The sequence below is a fragment of the Peromyscus californicus genome, unplaced genomic scaffold (assembly GCF_007827085.1).
Source record: "Peromyscus californicus insignis strain IS unplaced genomic scaffold, ASM782708v3 Scaffold_20__1_contigs__length_68692818, whole genome shotgun sequence".
NCBI lineage: Eukaryota > Metazoa > Chordata > Mammalia > Rodentia > Cricetidae > Peromyscus > Peromyscus californicus.
In genome coordinates this window covers 51,175,311-51,197,340 of record NW_026294503.1, presented here as the reverse complement: position 1 = coordinate 51,197,340, position 22,030 = coordinate 51,175,311, and the positions used below count along the sequence as shown (strand labels likewise).

Below are 22,030 nucleotides of genomic sequence, written 5' to 3'. Positions count from 1 at the left end.
TTTGGAGTTCTCCTTTCAGTGGGCTGGACACGTGGCTCTGCTGCTGCCTGAGATGCTCCGAAGCCATCTGCCGTGACCCTGATACTTCTCCGGCTCCCTTTCACATTTTTTTTCTCAGTGGCTTTAAGCACTGTGACTATGAGGTGACTCGGTCTGACTGTCTTGCATCTCTTGCTCAGTTTCCACAGTTTGCCTCTGTGATTCTCTGGACTTAAGAGCTTCTAAGTGTTTCCCAAAAAGCCAGTACATGTCTCCCAGGACATTCTTCCTGTTCCCCTAGAGTGGACACCAATCACAGGTACATAAGCTGCCAGCACCGTCCTTGAGGCCACAGGTACCATTTCCATCGTCTTCCTCCTTGTTCTTTCATTTTGCACAGACCCCTGCTGCTGTGCCTGTGAGCTCATGGGACTTCTCCAGAGTCTAGTCTCCCATACTCGCACACAGTGTGGTTTCCGTTTGTTTCACTGAAGTCTCAATCTTCATAAAGTCAGTGGGAACCACTCTAACGTCTTCTGTCTCTGCTTGGCGTGATCTCTGTTTCCCCATGGTTGCCATCATTGTCTCGGTGTCCCTGACTAGTGCTGCCTCATGTCACTGTCTAACCAGTTGACCCCTGTGCAGGCTACGGTTCAGTTCTAACTGACATCTGGCTCGCTCGAGTTCCCTGCAACCCCACTCCCGCCACGCCTGGCAGTGCCATTGGGAGGTGGTGCTGGACACCGTGCATGTTGGGTGCTGAACTTGTGTCCTCTAATTCTTGTTTTTAAGTTTTCGCCTAGGGTGCTTTGTCTTTCTTTTTGGCTTTGGGCAGAGGAGTTGCCGGGCTTGTCCCCTGGGTGCTTAGAAAAACCCTTCTGAGCTCTGCTCAGGGTTGATAATTGCAACATTCCCAGCTCAGGCGTTCGGAAACAGAATCCATCCCACTCAGGGGCTTCGCTTTGTCTCTGTGACTCTCCTTGAGGGACCCGTGGAGGACACCTTTCATGCTGCCCTTCCTTTCAGCCTCAGCTCTTCCTCAGAGTGCTGTCTGAACACAGAGACCACTGGGCTCTTCTTGGGACCCTCCTCATTGTGCCCAGAGACACAAACTTAGCTGGAAACACCACAAACTGATGACAAGACAGTCTTTGTGGTCCACTTTGAAGTGGGGCTTCACAAAGCTGCAAACAGAAGTGAGTTTCCATCCAGGGGTTGGCCTAGAAAAGACTCTGTTCCAACCTCACTGAATGAAGTAGTTGGCAAAATCCACTTGCTCACAGCTATAGGATCCAAGACCTAAGCTCTGTACTGCCTGTTGGCTGAGGCCACCTGCAGGTCCTGACTATGTGGGCTTCTCCAACCAGCTGCTCACTTCAGGAGCAAGGTGCATGCCTAGCACCACTTTGCAAGGTGGAATCTCAGCTGATGTGATGAGGCAGACATTACAACAGCATCAAGACACAGGTGTCACCAGAACTACAGAAAAGCTGATTCCATGGAGACAGGAAGACCGCCAGGCATGGCATAGCTCTATGGACCACCTTAGGGTCTGCCCATCATGTTCACTTCATACCTGCTCCCGTCTGTAGCATGGCACAAAGGGAGGAGGGGCTTGACTCCCCAGAGTCCAGCTCAGAGGAAACCAATACTGAGGGAGGATCAGGCCCATTCTGCCAGACTGCCAGCTCCAAATGGCAGGCTAACACCCTAATCAAACTGAGGAAGACACAGAGAAACTCCCAGCCAAACAAGCATAGAAGCCTCAGACACATACATGACAGGTCAGTTCCTCAGAGTCAGTCCTGACACAGCCCAGTGGGGTTGAAGCAGCCAAGTTCTCTGGAGACATTCACCACTGCTGAATCAACTTAATGCTGAGAGCACAGTACTGCAAAACTGTCTGAGCTGCAACTTAGACCCACAACCTCCCCGTGCCTGGTGCCAGTGTCTGCTCACCCTTCAGACTCAGCACACACATCACAGTCCTCCCTGCTCCTGACTTCCCTGCACCTCACAAACCCCAGTGCCTGGAGCCTGGAGCATGTAGAAGGAACATAAGCATCCATAACTACTGCTGGCCTTGGTAAACAGCACGGCACCTCACCATGAGACTCCAGGCTCCTTTCCAGGTTCAGACTCCAAGGAACAAGACATAGGAAAAGATCTCCAAGTCAGCAGGAGGGTCAGATGGACAGACCAGCAACTGCAGGGTGGATGAATCAAGAAAGAGAGGAAAGGACCAAGGCTCATGAAGGAGGGTGGATGGAATGGGGCATTTTCAAAGTACTATGTAATAAATACTGACATGGAAACCCCAATCCCAGCAGTACCTAAACATCATCTTTCACCTTCTATAGTGACCCAGAGCCTCAAGGGTCAGACCCTTCTGTGAAGACCCAGCATGGCAGCAACACTCAGACCCAGCCACAGGACATGAAACTCAGGGAGTCCAGATGCTGGAACATACATGCCAGCCCCCACCCATTGCATGCCAGCCTCCAGGAGTACAACCTCACAGCATAGTTATTCTTGGGCAGTCTCGGTGTTTGTCATCAGCCCCCAAAGCCACCGATGAGTGGAGGCAGCATCTAGAAAGCTGAGCACCCCAGCAGCAAGTGGTTGGCAAGTCAAAGGTCATCTAAGCACTTAGCCCCTGTGTTCTGGTTTTATATGAATAAATGTATATTTGAGAGTTTGCTAAAGATGTCATTTCAAGGGCAGCTTCACTCATGGTCATTATCATAGCCAAAGGCCTAAGAGGGACAGGTGCCTAATTCTGACAGAAAAGAAAGGTCTCTTTGTCCCAGTGCTGAAAATTTAACCCCAGATACCAGCCATGTAATTATGTCCTGTAGCTTCTGTCACTGGCACCAATGGCAGGGGGGCTCGGGCTCCTTTCTGTCCAGGGGTTTATATGCCCTGGCCTTCCTGGCTGACACCCAAGGAAAATAAGTCTTGGCATCCAACCCCCATGCCTCTCAGGAAATGTGTGCAATCTGGGTCCAGCTCCAGAGCTGATGGGAACTGGACATGCCAAATCTCCTTGGCCCACTCTTTGAACACTACTCTACTACACCTTGTTCTTCTCAGGCTACAAGTGTCCACTGTCTCCCACCTCCACACCCCATGTACCATCACGGGAAATACACTTGTCATCCCAGACCCACACTAACATCACCTCTGCTCAGTAGAGAGCATCCTTGGAAGGGGTCCTACACCAGATGGTAGAGAGACAGAGCTTCAGATCATCAATGAGAATGAACTATAGCCCCTCTTCATTGAAGCAAGAACCCTAAGTTCAAACTCAAGTGAGCAAATGGAGAGCAGGAAGAAAGCCCCTAGCAAGAGCAGTGGGCAGTGAGAAGCTATCTTCCACAGCCATTATCTGTTCCCACGTTCTCGACAAAAGCACTCAATGCAGGATCTACCTTATGGAGGTATGAGGAAAGAGTGACCAACCCTCTAGAAGAAACAGTCCTGAGTCCTTGTAGCAGGTACCAGTACTGCTGCAGTTCCCTTGACAGTGAGTTCTGCCTCTCCACCACCCACGCCTGGCTGTCCAGCTGTTGCATACAGCATACATTGACACTGTGTGACAAACCTCATTCAGACAGAATGATGAGATATGTGCAGTTCCAAGATAATTCTTGACCCCTCCTGAGTTCTGTCGTCTCAGAGGAAGGATAAGAAAACCATGAGAGCAGGATCAATGTGCAGAGAATTACAGCTTCCAGCTTAAACAGATTTCCTAGAAATGTGGAGGGGTATTCAGTGTGGAAAATGGGTGTGCTGATTGTTCTCAGGATGCATGTGTGGTGCAGAATATTTATTTAACTATGCAAAGATGTGTTGCATTTATTTAACTATGTGAAGATGTGTTACATTTGTTTATGTTGCGGAATATTTGCTTAACAATGTAAAGATGTATTGTATTTGTTTAATTATGTAAAGATGCATTGCTGCTTTACCTTGCCTGCCTAAGGTACCTCATTGGTCTAATAAAAAGCTAAATGGTCAATAGCGAGGGAAGAATATAGGCAGGACTTCCAGGCAGAGGAGGAGATTAGGCTTGGAAAAGAAAAGGGGAGAAAGAAAAAGAGATGCCAGGGAGACATCAGGGGCCAGCCAGCCAGACTCCGAGAAAGAAAGAAAGTAGGACATACAGAATGAAAGGTAAAAAGCTCCAAGGCAAAATGTAGATAAATAGAAACAGGTTAAATTAAGTTAAAGGAGCAAGTGGGACAAGCCTACACTAAGGCTGAGCCATCATAATTAATAATAAGTCTCCTTGTCTTTATTTGGGAGCTGATTGGTGACCCAAAGAAAACACCATCTACAAATGGTGCCCAGCATGGGGCCCGAATTTCCACATAGGGCTTGTGAAAGCTGAGAAAAACAAAAACAAAAACAGATACGGCTCCTTTAAGAGATGCTGCTGTGCAGCAGAGCACTTGAGCAGCCAGAACACTAGGTAGAAACAGCAAGCTAAGTAAAAATGCCTGCCACAGTGCAGGCACCAACTTCCTAGAGTTGGGGGAGTTAAATACAACTCTTGGTTAAATGCAGCTCTCTGCCAGGCCTGTGGGCTTAAGGTTCAGTTTTCACGGGCCTGAGGAGGGGGCAGAGCCAACCACCAGGCAGAGGGCCTAGCTGCTCCATAGCAATTTAAGGTTTGGCTCATATGGTCAGAGAACACTACAGGTGCACAGTAAAACAGGTCTAGACTGAAAAAAACCTTTAATCAGGTTACAGTGCACATAGGTGCTTAAGAAAGAAAAGAAAATGGGTATAGACAGTCATAGGGAAAAATAAATAGTTTAAAAATAATTAAGTCTTGCTGGGCGGTGGTGGCGCACGCCTTTAAACCCAGCACTCGGGAGGCAGAGCTAGGCTGATCTTTGTGAGTTCGAGGCCAGCCTCGAGTTGTTCCAGGAAAGGTGCAAAGCTACACAGAGAAACCCTGTCTCAAAAAACCAAAAAAAAAAAAAAAAAAAAAAGGAGTCTGGATCCTGTATGGTGCTTTGTTGACTTTAAATTTTTTGAATTCTGATGAGTGAGCAGCAGCTGCTGAGAGACACAGAATTATAAAAGGAACTACTGAATTAAACTAGCCTAGATACTTTAAGAATGTCTTAACTTTAAAATGAAATTCAAAAAAATGTATTGCATTGGGGAAGAGGTTATGCTTTTGTTTCCACAGGAAATGAAAGACTGTAGATTCCTTCAAAATTAATAGAGACCAGATTTGATAAGGGGAGAGCGTTGAAATCTTGGCTACAGGCATAAAAAAATAAACCTATAAAAACAAGACAGGTGACATATGCTGATCCCTTGACATGGGAAGAGCTCTGAGACTGGATGAGACATGATAAATCTTGTTGGTTACAGAGTCCTCGTGACTTATTATTATATGTCATCCTTTCATATGGCATGGTTATGCAGTCCAAACAAACTTATAAAATGTATAAAAAAGACAGATGTCTTTTATCTGCTCAAACATAAAACAAAAAATCATCTTGGCTGGCTTGTATACAACACACAGTGCATACTTATGTTATTACAGATAGGTTTGTTAACTTTGAAAGTTTGTATGTTTTCAGAGCAAGGGGACCAGACACCAATGAAAATGTGTGGCCCAGGTGATCCAGCCTTTCAGAGTGCTTCTGTTGCAGGTTCCTCAGAGTTGTGTATTCAGAACAACCTCAAGGCTGCTAGCTGAGATGGTCCAGCCTCACAGACTATTCCAGCCAGGACTTCAGATAAGCCTTGCACTTTCTCATTACAAAGAGACTGGACAACAAATGTTATAGCTATTTTTCTTAGGACTTGACCATTATCTCAACTTTCACAGGAACCCCTGGGGATGCCATTGCCACCAGACAACAAAGAAGCAGTCTAGAGAACACAATACCCACATTCCCAAGAGGTGGAGTGGGTAGGTTTTGGTCATTCAGTGGGCTATGGCTGTTTGTCATCATTTAGTAGGGATATGGGAATATAGGATAAAAAGACAGTTATTCATCTCAAATATTTTACATCAGTTTGAATTTTTGTGTGTTGATGCAAATTTAATTTATTTTTGTTGTAACATATATATGTTGCTACTCTTGTTTTGAGATACTGTAGCTATGCAGCTCATTTTAAAATGTAATATAAAGTTCTAGTTCTTGAAAGCTATTAGTAAAAACTGTTTAGGATAATTAAGAAATGCAGGTTAGTAGTTAGTCATCTGTAACAATCAAACTTGTAGTCATGTTAGGTATGTTTTCAAGCTTAAACAGACATATCTTATATAGATAGGTGATCTTCAAATGCTTCAGAGACCTACAGAATATGACATTTAAGATGTTTAATAACCTAAGGTTTTTCGAAAAAGGACAATGAGACATGTTTTCTCCTGGCAGCACCAATCAACTTCATAAAAGGATAATGGGCATCTAAGAACTTCCATATGGAGTTGGCTTTCACTATGTCAAAGCTAGCCATTTGGGCAAGAAACTACCCTTGCATCAACTGCTGACAGTATGCTGTACAAACTAGATAAGTAGGACACAAAGGAAAAAAAAAAAAAAAAAACAAGGTGGGACAGTCCTTCAAAATCCCTGCTTCACAGAAAAATCTGTCAGATATTTTAGGTGTAGGCTGAAGATGGATGTCACAAATTTGGACTCACCAAGATAGGCTAGATAATGGAGTATCTAGCAGAGGAATCTTAGGTGACTGTCCAGGTAGCTAGATGTCTCTGTCATTTCTATAGTTTTGGAAGTTGCTTGCTGCACTTCCTGTTTACTCAGGTAATATTATATCCTTCTCAGGACTCTGATGGAATTGAAGATGAGATAGTTATAGTTTTCCTTGTTATCAAATTCAGAAAAGAAACTTACATAAGAGATATAGCTTATAAGGTTGAGAAAGATAAAAGCTTAAATTGTTTATCTAAGAAAATGTTTTGAGGTCTAAAAAGTTAATTTTTTGGGTTGGTAATACAAGTTAGGATAGAAAGTAAATTAGGTATACAACTTTGGACTCACCAAGATAGGCTAGATAATGGAGTATTTTCTCTGAATTTGCCAAATGCACATGAACTGGATTTTGTAAATGTAATTCTTATTGATAATTGTTCTTATTGTATATAGTCTTACTATATTAAAGCTAAAACCTTTCTTTTTATTTAGACAAAAAGAAGAAAATGTTGCAGAATATTTAACTATTCAAAGATGTGTTACATTTGTTTAAAATGTAATGATGTATTGCATTTGTTTATATTGTTGAGTATTTGTTTAACTATGTAAAGATGGGTTGTTTGTTTATGTTGCAGAATATTTAACTATGTAAAGATGTGTTGCACTTGTTTAATTATGTAAAGATGTGTTGCTGTTTTACCTTGCCTGCCTAAAGCACCTGATTGCTCTAACAAAAAGCTGAACAGCCAATAGTGAGGGAGGAGGTATAGGCAGGACTTCTGGGCAGGGAGAGTAAGTAGGAGGAGGAATTTAGGCCCAAGGAAGAAAAAAAGAGAGAGACACCAGGAAGACACCAAGGGCCAGTCAGCCAGACACTGAGAAAGCAGGAAAGTAGGACATATAGAATGAAAGAAAGGTAAAAAGCCCCAAGACAAAATGTAGATGAATAAAAACAGATTAAATTAAGTTAAAAGAGCTAGTGGGTCAAGCCTAAGCTAAGACTGAGGATTCATAATTAATAATAAGTCTCCATGTCTTTATTTGGGAGCTGGTTGGCAGCCCAAAGAAAATTCCAACTACACATGTGCAGTGAGGTGCAGCCTGCATTCTTGAGGTGGCTTACCCATGGTGAAGCCCTTTCACGCTCCCAGAAGCCAGGATGGCAGGGCCACCTGGGTCCAGAGGTTACCACATTCACTGCAGCCATGTGACACCCCCCCATCCCCACATGCATTGGGGGGGGTACTTGCTAAGCATCTGCAGCATTGTACTAGCCCAGTCAGAGAGGCAGAGTGGGGTCAAGGCTTCAATAGGCAGTGAGGACCCCCCTGCAGTGCACACTCAGCTAAGGTTAGCTCTACAAACAGCATTTTTATTGCTCACAGCACCATATAGGAAGAGGGTGGGGTCCTCTTGGCCTAGGAGAACATTTGACCCTGTTTGGTAGGTGCCCCTGATTCTTTCTCTTCACAGATTTTAGGGGCTCAGGACTTGCCTGTGGGAGACCAGGGTCCAAAGACAGTCCCCACTATCCTCTTTCACCATACACTGACATTCCCCATGCCCTTACCCTGGCTGTAACCATGAAGGAAAGCCCCTTATACAGTCTGTCTTAGCCCTGTTATCAACAACCCCTACAATCTTGAGATAGAGACTGAGCATAGAAGAGTGAGGCATGAACCCATGCAGTAATGGGGGTACACAACTACAGAGGAAGTCCAGGTGAGTACAGAGGACCATGAGTGAGCTGAAGTTGAGCCCACCAGGCACCCAGTCTAGGGTATAGAGGGTCCATCATAAGTCCACCTCTGAATGGGAGACCGAAGCGAAAAGGTATGGCCTCCAGACCTGTGTACCACAGGCCCCAGCCAATGTAGCTACTTAACTGGGGGATGAGCAAGTTTCCAGCCCTTTACCATAAGAAAGACAAAACACACAGATCCTCTCCAGCAGCCATGAACAGGAAGGATGCTGGAGCACATATCAAAAGCAGATCTGATGGCCTACATTCAGGCCAACACTTTTCTTCTTAAGGTCAGGGCGAACCACCGCACTCAGAAGTCTCTGCTTACGATGTAATTAACTGATCTCAGCTCAGCAATAAACCCAGAACATCAACCTCAGCATGGGGGCCACAGAGACAGCATCATCTGGTCCAGAGCTTACCAGGCTTCATTGGCTTGAACTTCATTGCCCAAGGTGGCCATTGCCACTTCCGGGTGGTAAACACTCCACACTTGGCACTCATCATGGTTCGGCCTCCCTGTCCCAGAACTTTTCAGTAGTTAAGAGAAAGAAGCAGGGGTAGTGAGGAATCAGCGCCAAAGGACAGCAGCCTGTGTCTCTGTGGAGTGCTGGTCCTGCCCTCCCACCTTGCAGTAACTGAAGCAGTTTGGCTTTCCCACAGCCATTAAATGGGCTGGGTGGGGAGCAGAGATGTGCTGGGGGCCTCAACTCCTAACAGCACTCTTTTCCAGCTGTGCTGAGTGTGGCCTGGGGAAAGGGCTCTCAGAACAACTGTTATCATTCTAATATAGGACAGAATGTCCTCTGTGGTCACAAGCCAACTTGCCCATCAGTATGAGGCCTTAAAAGGAAAAAAAGCAATCCTGCTGTCCTGCTGGGGATTTGGGTATGGGTAGACCAGAAGACCACATGACCCAGGACCCTTATGGTGCCCCCATTCTTCAAGTGGGACTACAAAGTAACCCTTAATGTTAACAGAGCCCTCTCAACTTGTTAGGGAACAGCCCTGCAGATGAGCTTGTGCTGGGAAGGAAAAAGGAAGAGGTGGCAGGGCCTACAAACAGCAAACAAGTAGAGGGTGAAAGAGGACCCCAGCGACAGACAGACTGCTCTTCCAGGGTACCACTTTAAGAGTGAAGATGGGAGAGATGGCCTGCTGGCCTGATGTCAAGATCCCAAGCAACCATATGGGCTGAAAATGTGCCCTAGGACCAGAGACTTGAAGCAAAAGCTGGCAAAAGAGTAAGCCAGAAATAAAATTTCAGCATGGGGCTGGTTCTAGGTTCTGTGAATGAGGAAGGCCAGAAAGCTCAAGAACCTGCTCATTCACAGAGCCTCCAAATCAGGTCCTGAGAGCAGGGATGTCCCAAAGGAACAGAGCATAGAAGCACTGAGAGACTGAGCCTCCTCCAGTTATCCTGATAGCACTGGATGGCAAATGTCATCACTGTCCCCACAGATCAAGACCCTGTAATCAGGAAACCCTGCCACCCTGCCCAGCATGTTATCCATCAAGAGGGAAAAACAGGAGACCCAAAGGGTCTATAGGTAAAAGGCTATACAGGGCACAACAATCAGGCAACAGGGGATACAATCCTCAGAGGAATATAAGCAAGCACTCAAGACTGGCTCTTGCCCAGCCCGGGCATTGTGGCATGTTTCTGGGAAAGCCCAAGGGCTAGACCTCTGCTGCACACTGCACACAGGGTTTCCTCTGCCCAAGGGAACATCCCAAGCTACAACATGGTCCTAAGCAGACTGCATTTACACATGTGCTTTTCAGTCAGCTTGTCTGTGTGCCTCCAATGCAACACCATCATCATTTCCAGTTTGGAATCAGCTATTCTGAGGCCTAATGAGGCTGCACACTGGAGAGGACTGCTGTGTGGCAAGAGGCGGTCACAGTAAGGATTGCCTGGGCCTGAGCCACACCACTGATTTATTCTCTGCTCTCCGACTGCTTACCTTGTCAGGGTAATAAAAATATTTTCACTTGGCTGGTAATAAAACTGAATCTAGTTTACTAGCTATAACTGAATCCTATCTTGAAAGAATAAGTCAATTTTAACCTTACAATGTAGTCACGACAGCTTTCAGAGAAATTTCATTAAAATCACATTTAACTGGAATTAAAAACCCAAGAAAGGGAAAATGTACAAGGAGATAAAGCCGTTTAGCACGCAGAGGTAGGACCACTGCTCAGTAATGAGTTCTAGTGCTTTCTTCCTTAAGGGACTGGGGGCAAGTGGTAAAAAATATTGGCCACAGGCCCCTTCCCAGCTTCCACGTGGCCTCCGCTGTAACTGGGTCCCTCTGCTGAGGTGAGTGTGCAAGGCATCCTCCTAGGATCCAACAGAACCTTCTCGACTCTGTGCAAAGGAGCTGCCACTGTAGACTTCTCCTGTGGCCTGCACAAGGTCTTTCCAGTTTGATCTGTGACCATTTTCTGTACCTGTCACCCCTCATCTTCCCACGTGCTCACTTCTGGAAGCCATAGTACTGCATCATGAATGCCATCATGACTTCCCTGCCATAAAAACATGAGGCAAGGGACTGGAGAGATGGCTCAGTGGTTAAGAGCACTTGCTGCTCTTCCAGAGAACCTGGGTTCAATTCCTAGCACCCACATGGCAGCTCACAACTGTCTATAACTACAGTTCCAGGGGATCTGACACCCTCACATAGACATATATGCAAGCAAAATACCAATGCATGTAAAAAAATAGTAAATCACCTTTTTAAATGAGGTAAAATAAATCCTTCCTGTAAGCTGCTTTGTCAGAGATGTAGTCACAGTGATGAGGAAACACATCTGACTGCTAGGAAGGTGGCAATAAGGTCCGCAATGGCTTCAGACAAAGGACAGGACAGGTACAGAGACCCTGAGTGGGCCCTGAGCGCTCCTGTAAAGGGGCCAATGGGAACAAGGAGCCCTAGGTCTGGCCAGCCTCAAGCTGTGGAGAAAGAGGGACAGAGGAGGACAGGGCAATCACTGTGCCATGATTCACAGGCCGATGTCATCAGCCTTAGGGGAGGGACTGGTCAGAGGAGGAAAGAATCTACACCAAGGCCCTCACCCTCGGCAGCCATGACTAAGCAACCTAGAGCACCTGCAGACTTCAGTGGTACAATGTTAGGACACAGAGGCAAATATCCATGGCCACTGCGAAAACAAAACAGTTCGTCCTCTTGCAGGCTCTGAACAATGGCAAATGTATCTACCAGCACAGGGAACCTAGGTGAGCCTTGCAAAGAATCACTAGTCAGACAGAGGAGGAAGAACTTCACTAAGAAAGAGCAGTGGGTATCCAGCCTCAGCACAGCATCTCACAGTGAAAAGCCAAAGGGACCTAGTGCCTATAGAGTTCAGTCAGCCTTGGCCTCAGAAGAGAATACTTTGGAGAAGATGGAAGCTGCTCCCAACAGACCAAGACACTAGCACATGCAGCCAGTACCAAGATATCTATAGGACAATGGCAAGACCAGTAATGGTCAATGCAGTGTCCACATCAATAAGGAGAGCCACATCTGAAGGTATAACAATGACAGGTCCAGTGACCATCAACTCAATGACCATGACATCTCTGGATGTGTGTGCGTGCCTGTGTATGTATAGGTAGGTAAAAGTGTATATATAGGTTGGAAAAAATATATACAAAGGTGTGTATATATTTGTATATAGGTTTAGGCATATGTATATAAAGGTGTATCATATGTACACAGTTATAGATATGTGTATATATAGATATGTTTGTATGTGTATACTGGTATAGGTCATACAGGTATGTTTATGTATAAGGTGTATATAAACATGTAAATGGACATGTGTATGTGTGTATATACATGTATACAGATACATGCGTATATATATATAGACATATAATATATGTATGCAGGTGTGTATGTATATTCAGGTTCATGTACAAGTGTATATAGGTATGTGTATGTGTAAATAGATGTATACACATGTATATACAGGAGTACATATACATGAGTGTAAATGTGTTTATGTGTATAGAAGTGTGTGCAAATGTGTGTATAGATGTATATGAATATATATACAGGAGTATGGATGTATACAGAAGGGGTTTTGTGTATATGAGTGTATGTACAGGTATGTGCAGGTGTAGTATGTATGTATACAGACATATGTGTATAAATATACAGGTACATATAGTCACAGGTATGTATGCATGTGTATACTGGGGTACATATAGGTGTATGCAGGTAGTATATATGCATATGTGTGTATAAAGACATGTACACATACACAAGTGTGTATATAGAGGTATATATATGTATGTATATATGTATTTTTATGCACACAGGTACATATGTGTGTGCTTTATGTATATGTACATAGTTTGTATATATTGATGTATGCAAGTGTACCTAAGGCTGTGTGTGTATAATTTCAAATAATCTATTACATTTAAGGTCATATTCTCACCATTCCCTGAAGTGTCTAGAAAGAAAAGGGAGCCTGGAGCTTAGATTTGGCTTAAATTACACTTTGCCCCTCTGAACTCATCCTTGGAAGGGTTACAGGTAAGATCAAGGGAGCCCAGAGAAGTGGAGCTTTGCTGAGTACTGCCCAGGCATGTACATTAAAAACTCGTCCGTGTTCACCTGAAAGCCAAGGACAACAGCTGTATTTTGCTTGCTGAATCTGGCACCCTGAACCTGTAGCAGGCATGTGGGTTTGAGAGATTAGGTCAGAGGACAGAGTTAGTCCTGTATTTGCTAAAGGAAAGAAACAGCACAATGGTGTAAGAAACCCAGGGAGACGCATTTCCTTAGCTCAGTCTCCCTGAGTGGACCAGCGAGAGGTTCAAGGCCACTGCAGCAGCATCTGTGGCTGACCTTCCTCAATAACCTTCGCTCGGCTTGGGCTCTCCATCGAGCTTCCTAGCCTCCCTCGGCCTCCCAGCAGTGTCTCTCTACCTTAGGCTCCCTCCAACTACCTGAGGCAAAGCCCAGTAGACCCAGGGTCCAGGGAGAGCAAAAGAGCTCCTATAGTTCCGCCTCTTCCCTACTCCCTGAAGCTACCTCACACAGTCCCTGTGCCTCCAGAAACAGGCTTCTTGAGATGAGACCAGGGTCTTCCTGAAGCGCTAACACTCTCCTCTCCTCTGTGAACTCGTTCCTTGTGATCTGATCTGGTCATGACCAGCGTCTCTTTAGGCACTGCTGCGGCTACACATGCTCAAGCGATCTTGTAACACAGAGCAAGCTCTCCATCTCATGTGTCAGAAGACACGGCAGATGCTTCATTTACACAGAAGCATCTGTGCCACAGTCAGACATGACGTGAGGACAAGGCCTGGAAGTGGGCACTGGCCTGAGACATCGCAGAGGGGCTCTGGTCACAGCCTTTGGGAGGCAAAGGTTGGATGCCTGCTCATGTCTAGCAATTCTATCTTGGCAGCAATTCAAGGCACGTGATCTCAGATATAATGGATGTTAATGACAAAATGTGCAAGGGGTCATTATGATTTGTTGCAAAAATGTAAATTCTCACTTCCAAATAAACATATGCATTCCAGATACAACGTGGGCAAAAATCAAGGCTGCATTCCGTGGGCCGATTCCACCAGGAGGCGGGGGTCTAACAAACACTTGTCACTGAAATGGGAACGACTTAATGGTGGAAGCAGGTGGCCACTGAGGTTTCACTAACTCGGACTAGGTGGACAGTGAACACACATGTGATCTTCTGTAGCCCACAAACTCCCAAATAAATGTAAACAATGAGAGAGGCTGGACAGGGCAGAACAGACAGCATTCTATTTCTGCTTTCTAAGGAGCTCTGTGATGCACACTGACTAGAATATGGATGGAACCCACTATAAGACACATGCAGCTTTTAGTCTTTTAAGTCCCTTGGCCATGAGCCTTGTGGGGTTTAATTATTCTTCCTAAATAAAAATGTCAAGCCCTTAGCCTCTCCTGACTTCAATATTCTAGATGTTTGTGAAATGAATTCAAGTTTGGATGAGACTGAGGCTTACAAAACTCTCTAATGTCCTTTCTGAGCTGGTGACTGCAGTGTCCATTACCTGTGCTCAGGACTACCCTCTCAGCCTGGGCTGTCCCCTGACACCATTGCAGCCAAATGCCCTGGGCTGCCCAATAAAATGGAAATGGGCTTTGTGTTCCAGTCTCTGTGGACACAGCAGGAGCTCACACATGCTCTTAGGCCCTTCCTCCTGCACTCCCCAAGGACACCTCTGACAGTGGCTACCTTTGGCCTGAATCACAAAGGGAAGAGCAGTGGGACAGAGCCTCCAGCCGGCCACAAGGAAGGCTGTATGAGGATAAACTCTGAACTAAGCTGCTGAGGGCACTGTGATTCCCAAGGCCTAGGCCATACTCTAGCTTCTAAGAGGGATGTGGACTTGGACACTCAGCACTAGGAATTTGGTCAACATGCTACTCGGTGCAATCCGAACACACGGCCATGTCCTCATCAACTACACAGAGGAGTCCCAGCGAACCTTCTCGGAGAAGTAGACAGTGCTGAGTCAGGCAGGAATCCACAGAGGCCACTAGAAGAGGAGGAGCCACTGCTGACAAAAAGTCAAGAGGCTGGAGAAGACAGGAGCAGGCACATGTGTGTGTAAGAGAGGAGTCATAGGGTAAGGGGCACAGCCAGAGCGGCAGGCCTTGAGCACATGCACCACAAAATGGCACCACATCCCAAGCAAACACCAGAGTGTTTGCATCCCACTGGGATGTCTAGGCTGGCCTGAGTGACAGGTATTCTAGCCATGCCCCCAATGACCGTGCATGCCCTGGCAAGGCACTTAGTCATTTCCACCTAGTCGTTTCGGGGCCCTACATCCTACGTAATCCGTGCACAGCGTGATCAAGTAATCTATGCGCATGTGTGGAGTAGCCACGTGAGCCCATGTGCACATGGGCAGGGTAGTCCATAAAAGGCGGGTCCCGTGTACTCTCCCCGCCTCCGCATGTGTCTTTTCAGCAGGCCTGACCACACACTCTGTCCTGTCCCTCCTCCTAATAAAACTCTTAGAGTGGGTTTTGTTGTACCTCCTGGCTTTTCTTGCACGGTAACAGCGCTGCTTAATGAATAACATTGCGCCACTGCACTAAAACACTGAGGGCCTTGGTCCTTGTCACACACAGTCCTAAACATGGATCCTCTCAAGTTCTGCAGGCAATAGAAGAGCCCAAGGGGATTGCACAGCAGCATCCCCAAGCCACCAGTGTTCCCAGCAGAACTTTTGGCAGATGGTAAAAATTTTTAAGCCACACTAGCACAGTAAGTAGCTGTCTGATGGCTCTGCAGGGTGGGGGCATGGGTCTGTATTTCTCTGAATAAATGCTTTCATGCACAACCTTTCCAAACATGCAGTCTGCCATGTCCACCATAGGTGGGGTGGAGAGCTGGAAGCACAGTCCAGATGCAGGTTCTACATGCTTCTCCCAACAGAAACAAGCAGCGTGTCTCAGAAGATTAAGAAGTGATACAAAAAGGAAAAAAGAATTGGGTGCTATTTTGAGCCCATCAGGGGTGCCCACCCCACCTCCTAAAGGTCTTGCCTTGACCTCTGTTCAGACAGTGCCTCCAGCCCACCTGACTATGTGGCAGTCTCTCCTAACACCCACCTACCAGCAATCCAGGTGGCCCAAGTGAAACCCATTTATCCCAAGGTAGGGAGGTGGCCTGTTAAGGGAGCCTGGCCCAGAAGAAAACTCCTATCCCAGGAGCTGCTCCTTCAACACTAGGGCAAGAAAGTGTGCAATTAGGAGGGAACAGGGCCCTTGCCAGGAACCACAGCACTTGGGCATACAAGCATGCAGCCCCCATGGGCAAGTGAGGGTTAGAAGCCAGCTTCTGCTGTGGATGGAGCTACTTTCACACGGGAAATCTCAAATCCTTTCCAATGCCCTGGGGGCCAGTGATCTGACTGACCTTCTAGATTTCAGACCTAGCCAGAAAGAGAGCTTGCCTTTCTTGAAGCAGTGTATCTGGTTTGTCTAGGGACTTCTGAGTAGACAGCCTGCCTCTCCCCACAGGCTGGACGTGGTGCTGAGCTGTCCCCTGCATTGGGTCTAAAGCTCCCAGGGACCATCCTCCTGGTTGTACCACCCCAACAGTTCCTGTGTGAGTTTATTCACTCTCCATCTTTATTTACAGTTTCCTGGGCCAGTGTGAAAGAATCCAGGTTCACACAGACTGGCATTTCCACCTTAAAGGATACGTTTGCTGGACGCAGACTCCAGAGTGACACTCCTTTGGCAGACTGACATTGCCTGGAATATTTATTAAGACCATTCCCAATGAACAGCTATCACTGATGGATATCTTTCTTCTGTAATGGCTTTAACAGCTTCTAGTGACTCATTCCAGGACTCAGCAGCCTGAGGCAGGAGGATCACGAGATTGAGGATGTCTTAATCTACATAATGAGAGCTTTCTAAAACACAAACTTTCTCTCTGTGGTTGGTTTAATTAAATCCATTGTGATGTATATGCACAGTTTTCTCTGTTAATTCCATTCAGGACTCTCGAATCTGAGGGTGGGAGCCATTGTTTCTTCAGATCACTAACCTCTGTCCCCCCTTCCTATGGAGTTTTGAGTTCCTGTTCTCCGTCTCCACCCTGCTGCACTTGGTGTTCGGCACTCTCTGCTTCACCCGGTTCTCTCGGATCCACCTCTAGTGCACTGACTGCTCTGCTACCTGCCCCTAATGTGTTAGGCCTGCTCACTGAACTCCTCGTTTAGTTGTTTTGTTAAGTATCATATCATTGTGTGTGTGTGTGTGTGTGTGTGTGTGTGTGTGTGTGTGTGTGTGTGTAAGAGAGACAGAGACAGAGACAGAGAAGCGGGGAGAGCTTGCCATGGCATGTATGTGGAGGTCAATGACCACCTCTGTGGACTTAGTTCTCCAAGTGGGTTCCAGGGACAAGACTTAGGTCATTGGGCTTGCATGGCTGGATATTTTTCAAACTTCTTCTGCAAAACTGTATAGTCTCCTAGTCCTAAAGGTATATTCATGATTCTTGCTTTCGTTCATAGTAGGAACAGCAGTTTTACTCTGTGCGTCTACAGATCAGCAAAGCTCCCCACTTCATGGACCTGGCTCTTTTATCTATTTACTCTCACTGCAGGAGTCTTCTGTAGGGATCATCTCTGACTGTGTACGGGCCATTCATTTGAAACAGAAGACAGTGAGAACTTAAGTTCTGGGGGCTTCCTCTAGAAAAGATTTTGTTCTCTATGTCAGGAGCCTTGTGAAGAACTCCAGCACAGAATCTCCAAAAAAACACAGGTCCTAACAATACCAGGCCTCCATGGCTTGAAGCAGGGCTGGGGTGATGTGAGGGCTATGTGACCCCCCCCTCCAACACACACAAACACACACACCCTGGTGTGCACCCTTCTAGCTCTCAGGAAGCAGGGCTGGGGTGATGTGAGGGCTACGTGACCACACACACACACACACACACACACACACACACGCACGCACGCACACGCACGCACATACACACCCTGGTGTATCACTCTTCTAGTTCTCAGGAAGCAGGCAGCATGTCCAAAGACCCCTATCCTGAGTCGGCCAGAGTCCACCTAGCATCCCCAAGGCTGCCAAGTGGTCCCCGGGACCACTAGATCTGGAAGCGGGCATGCCCCCAGATAGCAGTGGCTTTGGTGCTGGCTGATCTCACCCAAGCCCGACGCAAAGGTCCAGGAACTCTGGTGTCTCTGACAGCACCCCTTCTCTCGAAAGACACTGGTCTTCTTCTCTTCCCACTCCTTTTCTGTCCTTTCCATTTCTTCCTTTCCTTACTGGCTTTGGGAGCATCATCTCTGCCTTTTTAATTGTCTTTAGCAGGAACCTGCTGCAGGAAAAGCCCCTCTCCCTCCACCTTCTCTGAAGTCCCAACCCCAACGGCTCAAGCTGTCATTCCACAGGGCCTCCGTGGATGTCTCACAGGCCATCTCCCCGCTCCAGAGACGGCCTCTGCTTCCCCCTCCGGTGCCATCTCAAAGGCTGCTGTCTGCTGCTTCCTCTGCCTCCATTACAGACACGACCCTCCTTCACCTATGCAGCTTCGTGTTCCCATGGCACCTTCCTTAGAGGTTCACCAGTGCTGGAGAGGCCGGGTGGTGGTGGCGCACATCTTTAATCCCAGCACTCGGGAGGCAGAGGTAGTTGGGTCTGAGTTCGAGGCCAGCCTGGTCTACAGAGCGAGCTTCAGGACAGGCTCCAAAGCTATACAGAGAAATCCTGTCTTGAAAAACAAACAACAACAACAGTGCTGGAGAGGCACTACTCAAAATGGGAAGTTCTTCAAAGTGTCTCTGGACAATTCTTCAGCTCCTCCTTACCACAAGAAAATGGTGAGGGCACCCATCTTCAACAGCCACCACCCTTCAGCACCTATCTTCCTCCCTTCTCGGACTCTCCATCCTGTCTCACCTCCGTGCCCACAGCCTCATACATCCACCACTCCCAGGTTCCCGATCTCTGTGTCTACAGGGCAATTGTTCTTTTTACACCACCCATCCGGAACAGAGCATAAAGCCCCTAGTCTTCATCAGCCCCACAACCACTTCCCCCTCACCAAGGCATCGATACTTTCTGAAATCAACACTGACCTTCCCTAGAAATGCAGAGCTCAAGCAGCAGATTAAGTTGTTGTTGTTGTTTTAAGTAATTGTTTTCTACAAGCATATCCCGCCATTAATGAAAGGTTCACAGTGGGTCCCTATAGGTGAAGCTACTAGAGCTGCAGCCTCGGAGCTTCTCCCAGCACTGGTGGCGTCAGGGGGAGGAGAAGGCTCCCAGCCAGGCCTGGAGGCCTGGAGGACGAGGCATTTCCTGCTTGCATAGTCCAGTGTCCTTATGATGAGGCAGTTACACAAATTTTCAGAGCTGTGGTCATGAGAACAGAAACAAACAGGTTGCACAGCCTGCCCTGGGACAGCGGACAGCACCACCCTGTGCTGTAAAGAGCTGATCCTTGGGTGGAAATAAAGAGAAGCTTCCCCCAGAGCACCGCTGGGCAGCTCTGCAGTAGTTGCTGATGCTCTTCTGAACAATCACAGTGTAAATCTGCAGTGTGCCTCCTTCTGAACCACAGCACAGAAAAAGATCAATTCAAGCATTTCCCCAACTGCAGCGCTGGAGCGAACCAGCCCTGGCCACAACTTAAGGCTCATGGAAAATATAAAATAAGCCTTCTAAGGGGCACAGGAGGAAAGGAAGAACCTGCTAGAACTATGTAACTCACAGCTCCTGCAAATAGTATTTCAAAGAACTAAATGAGGCCAGGGACACTTGTGAAATTGCTGGTAGGAAAAAACTTCAACCAGAGCCGAGCGAGAGCGCAACGTGAGTGCAGAATAAATGCACAGGGTGCACTGACGGAAGAAAGAGCAGCACTTTGGAGAGAGGGTGAAAAGCAGCTAAACACACTGAATCCAATAAAGCATTTCTAGAAGTGCATGAGACTTCATAATATGGAAATGAGGTAATAACCATCAGACACAGAACCGACTCCCAGACTCAATCAAGGAACACAGTGCAGTTTAGAATTTTTTGGCTCTGGTTTATAATGTCACTCAGTCATTTCCCCAACCAAGTGTCTTCCCATGAAGAGGGCTGTGACAGTCTGCTCCTTTCATCGGAGCAGCAAGGGGAAGCTGGGGAGGAGCCTGCACACAGAGAAGGCGCACAGCCAGGACTACACCTCACCAGTTCTCTCTGCACCTTTGGCAGAGTGGCTTGCCCGACTCACCCAGGACTCTGGGAAGCAGAGAGCATCTTCTACAGCTCACTGCTGACTGGCTGGTGTCACATATGTACATAGGTGGTTCTGCTTGGCATCACTTTGTTAATGCTCTGCTCATTAATTTAACAAACTATCAGGAGGCTCTGCTTGGAATGGGCAAGCATTATCTCTCAACTTTCATTTAATTAAACTCTGCTATTGCAATATGACATTCAGCACGTCGCAGGGGGAGTTATTTTAAGGACGGAGGTAAAAAGTATTTCAAAGGCCTCACTTAAACATGAAAGCATAATCTAAAATTGCCCGAGCACACACTATAATTTTTCTATAATATTGAAGATGTTCTTTCTGGACTTGGTAATTAATTGGATTCCATGGAGAAATTACTCTATCCTCCTTGATAGGAAATGATATACACAGGCAGGAGAGGCAAGGCAAAGGAGAGCCATCAGCAACGACCCTGCTGCCCAGATGAGAAGCTGTAGCTGACCCAGGAGGGAGGCTGGCTGCCAGGAGCACAGGCGTCTCCTTCCCCATGGAGTCCTGACTGGAGCATAGAATGGAAGGGCAGAACAGCACCTTCTCCTGCTAAGGATGCACTTGGGTGAGAGCTAGCAGGCCTGGGTACCACCAGCCAAATGAGAACAAGGCCCGTGGTGTCTGGCAGAGCTGAGGCCTGAGGCCACCTCCCTAGGCTTCCAGCCAGCACTCTCCCCACCTCAGAGAGCGGCTTCCCGGGACACTGACTCACCATCAATGCGGCTCACAAGCTCTTCCAACATCTTCACTTTCATCTGGATCCCAGGTTGGGCAAAGGTGTAATTGTCCTGAGGAAAAATAACAATGTGTATTATATGCACATAAAATAAAACACGAGGCTGGGGAGGCTTTGAGATCTTAGATTCAGATACCCAGAACCCACATAAAAAAGCCAAGCAGCTATGGAGGCCACCTGTGACCCCAGTACTTGGGAGAGAGAGGCAGGATACCCCCAGATCAGGCTAGACAGTTAGACCAGCTAGAACTGGTGAGCTCAAGATTCAACCAAGGAACTATACCTCCAAAAATAAAGGCGGGGGGGGGGGGGGTGAGATCAAAGAAAACCAACATCAACTCCAGGCCTATACACACACCAATGCACACATACTCACACATGGGTGAACATACATAAAGACATACCACACATGAGCACCTCCCCTTCAATAACCCAGATACTCCAAAAAGGAAAAAGCATTGAAGGGAAGTTTATAATGCGAAACAATTTTATAAAACAAACCAAGTACACACTGCTAGGCTGTCTCTTGAGAAACAGATACAGGGCAACACTCTGCATAAGACCAATAGAGCACAGCACCGTCGGGTCTCACCCCCATCTGATGTCAGAGGATGCACACGGTTCCTAGGAATGCTTCATGGAACATTTCTATCTGTTAATGTTGGATATTTACATTTAAATTGAAGAAACCAGCACCCATGTGTCTGGCTCATTGAGCAGAACCATCTGCGGGAATGACCACCTCACTGGGCACCTGGACAGCAAGCACCCGGCCCACCAGGGAGCCAATGAGAAATGGCAAATGTGCTGACAGTGCAACAATCCGAGTGCTACAATGTAGTCACTGCACGAGAAGTGAGAGGTGACTATTCTCAGCAATGTGGGTGAGCTTGGGGAGGCTCAAGTGGATTGGGGGGTGGGCAGCACAGCTTGGGAGAGGGAGCTTTAAGGGAGAGAGATCTGGAATAGAATCTTAGCTAACACTTAGGAGCTGTGCAGCATCCACAAGTAGGTGGTCTCTCTGGGCTTGTATCTCATCATCTATGAGATGGGAATGAGCACCCTGCCATCTTGGCC

At 46.9% G+C, this 22,030-nt stretch overlaps 1 protein-coding gene across 7 annotated transcripts in view; it reads right to left on the bottom strand.

Moving 5' to 3' along the window:
- Nucleotides 1-22,030, bottom strand: part of Tbc1d22a (TBC1 domain family member 22A) — a 301,414-nt gene that overhangs the window by 119,561 nt on the left and 159,823 nt on the right. For all 7 annotated transcript variants that reach the window (XM_052748584.1, XM_052748580.1, XM_052748582.1 and 4 more), the window contains one exon: nucleotides 20,930-21,005. In XM_052748584.1, coding sequence (XP_052604544.1) covers nucleotides 20,930-21,005 — 76 coding nt within the window. The remainder of the gene's footprint in view (nucleotides 1-20,929; nucleotides 21,006-22,030) is intronic.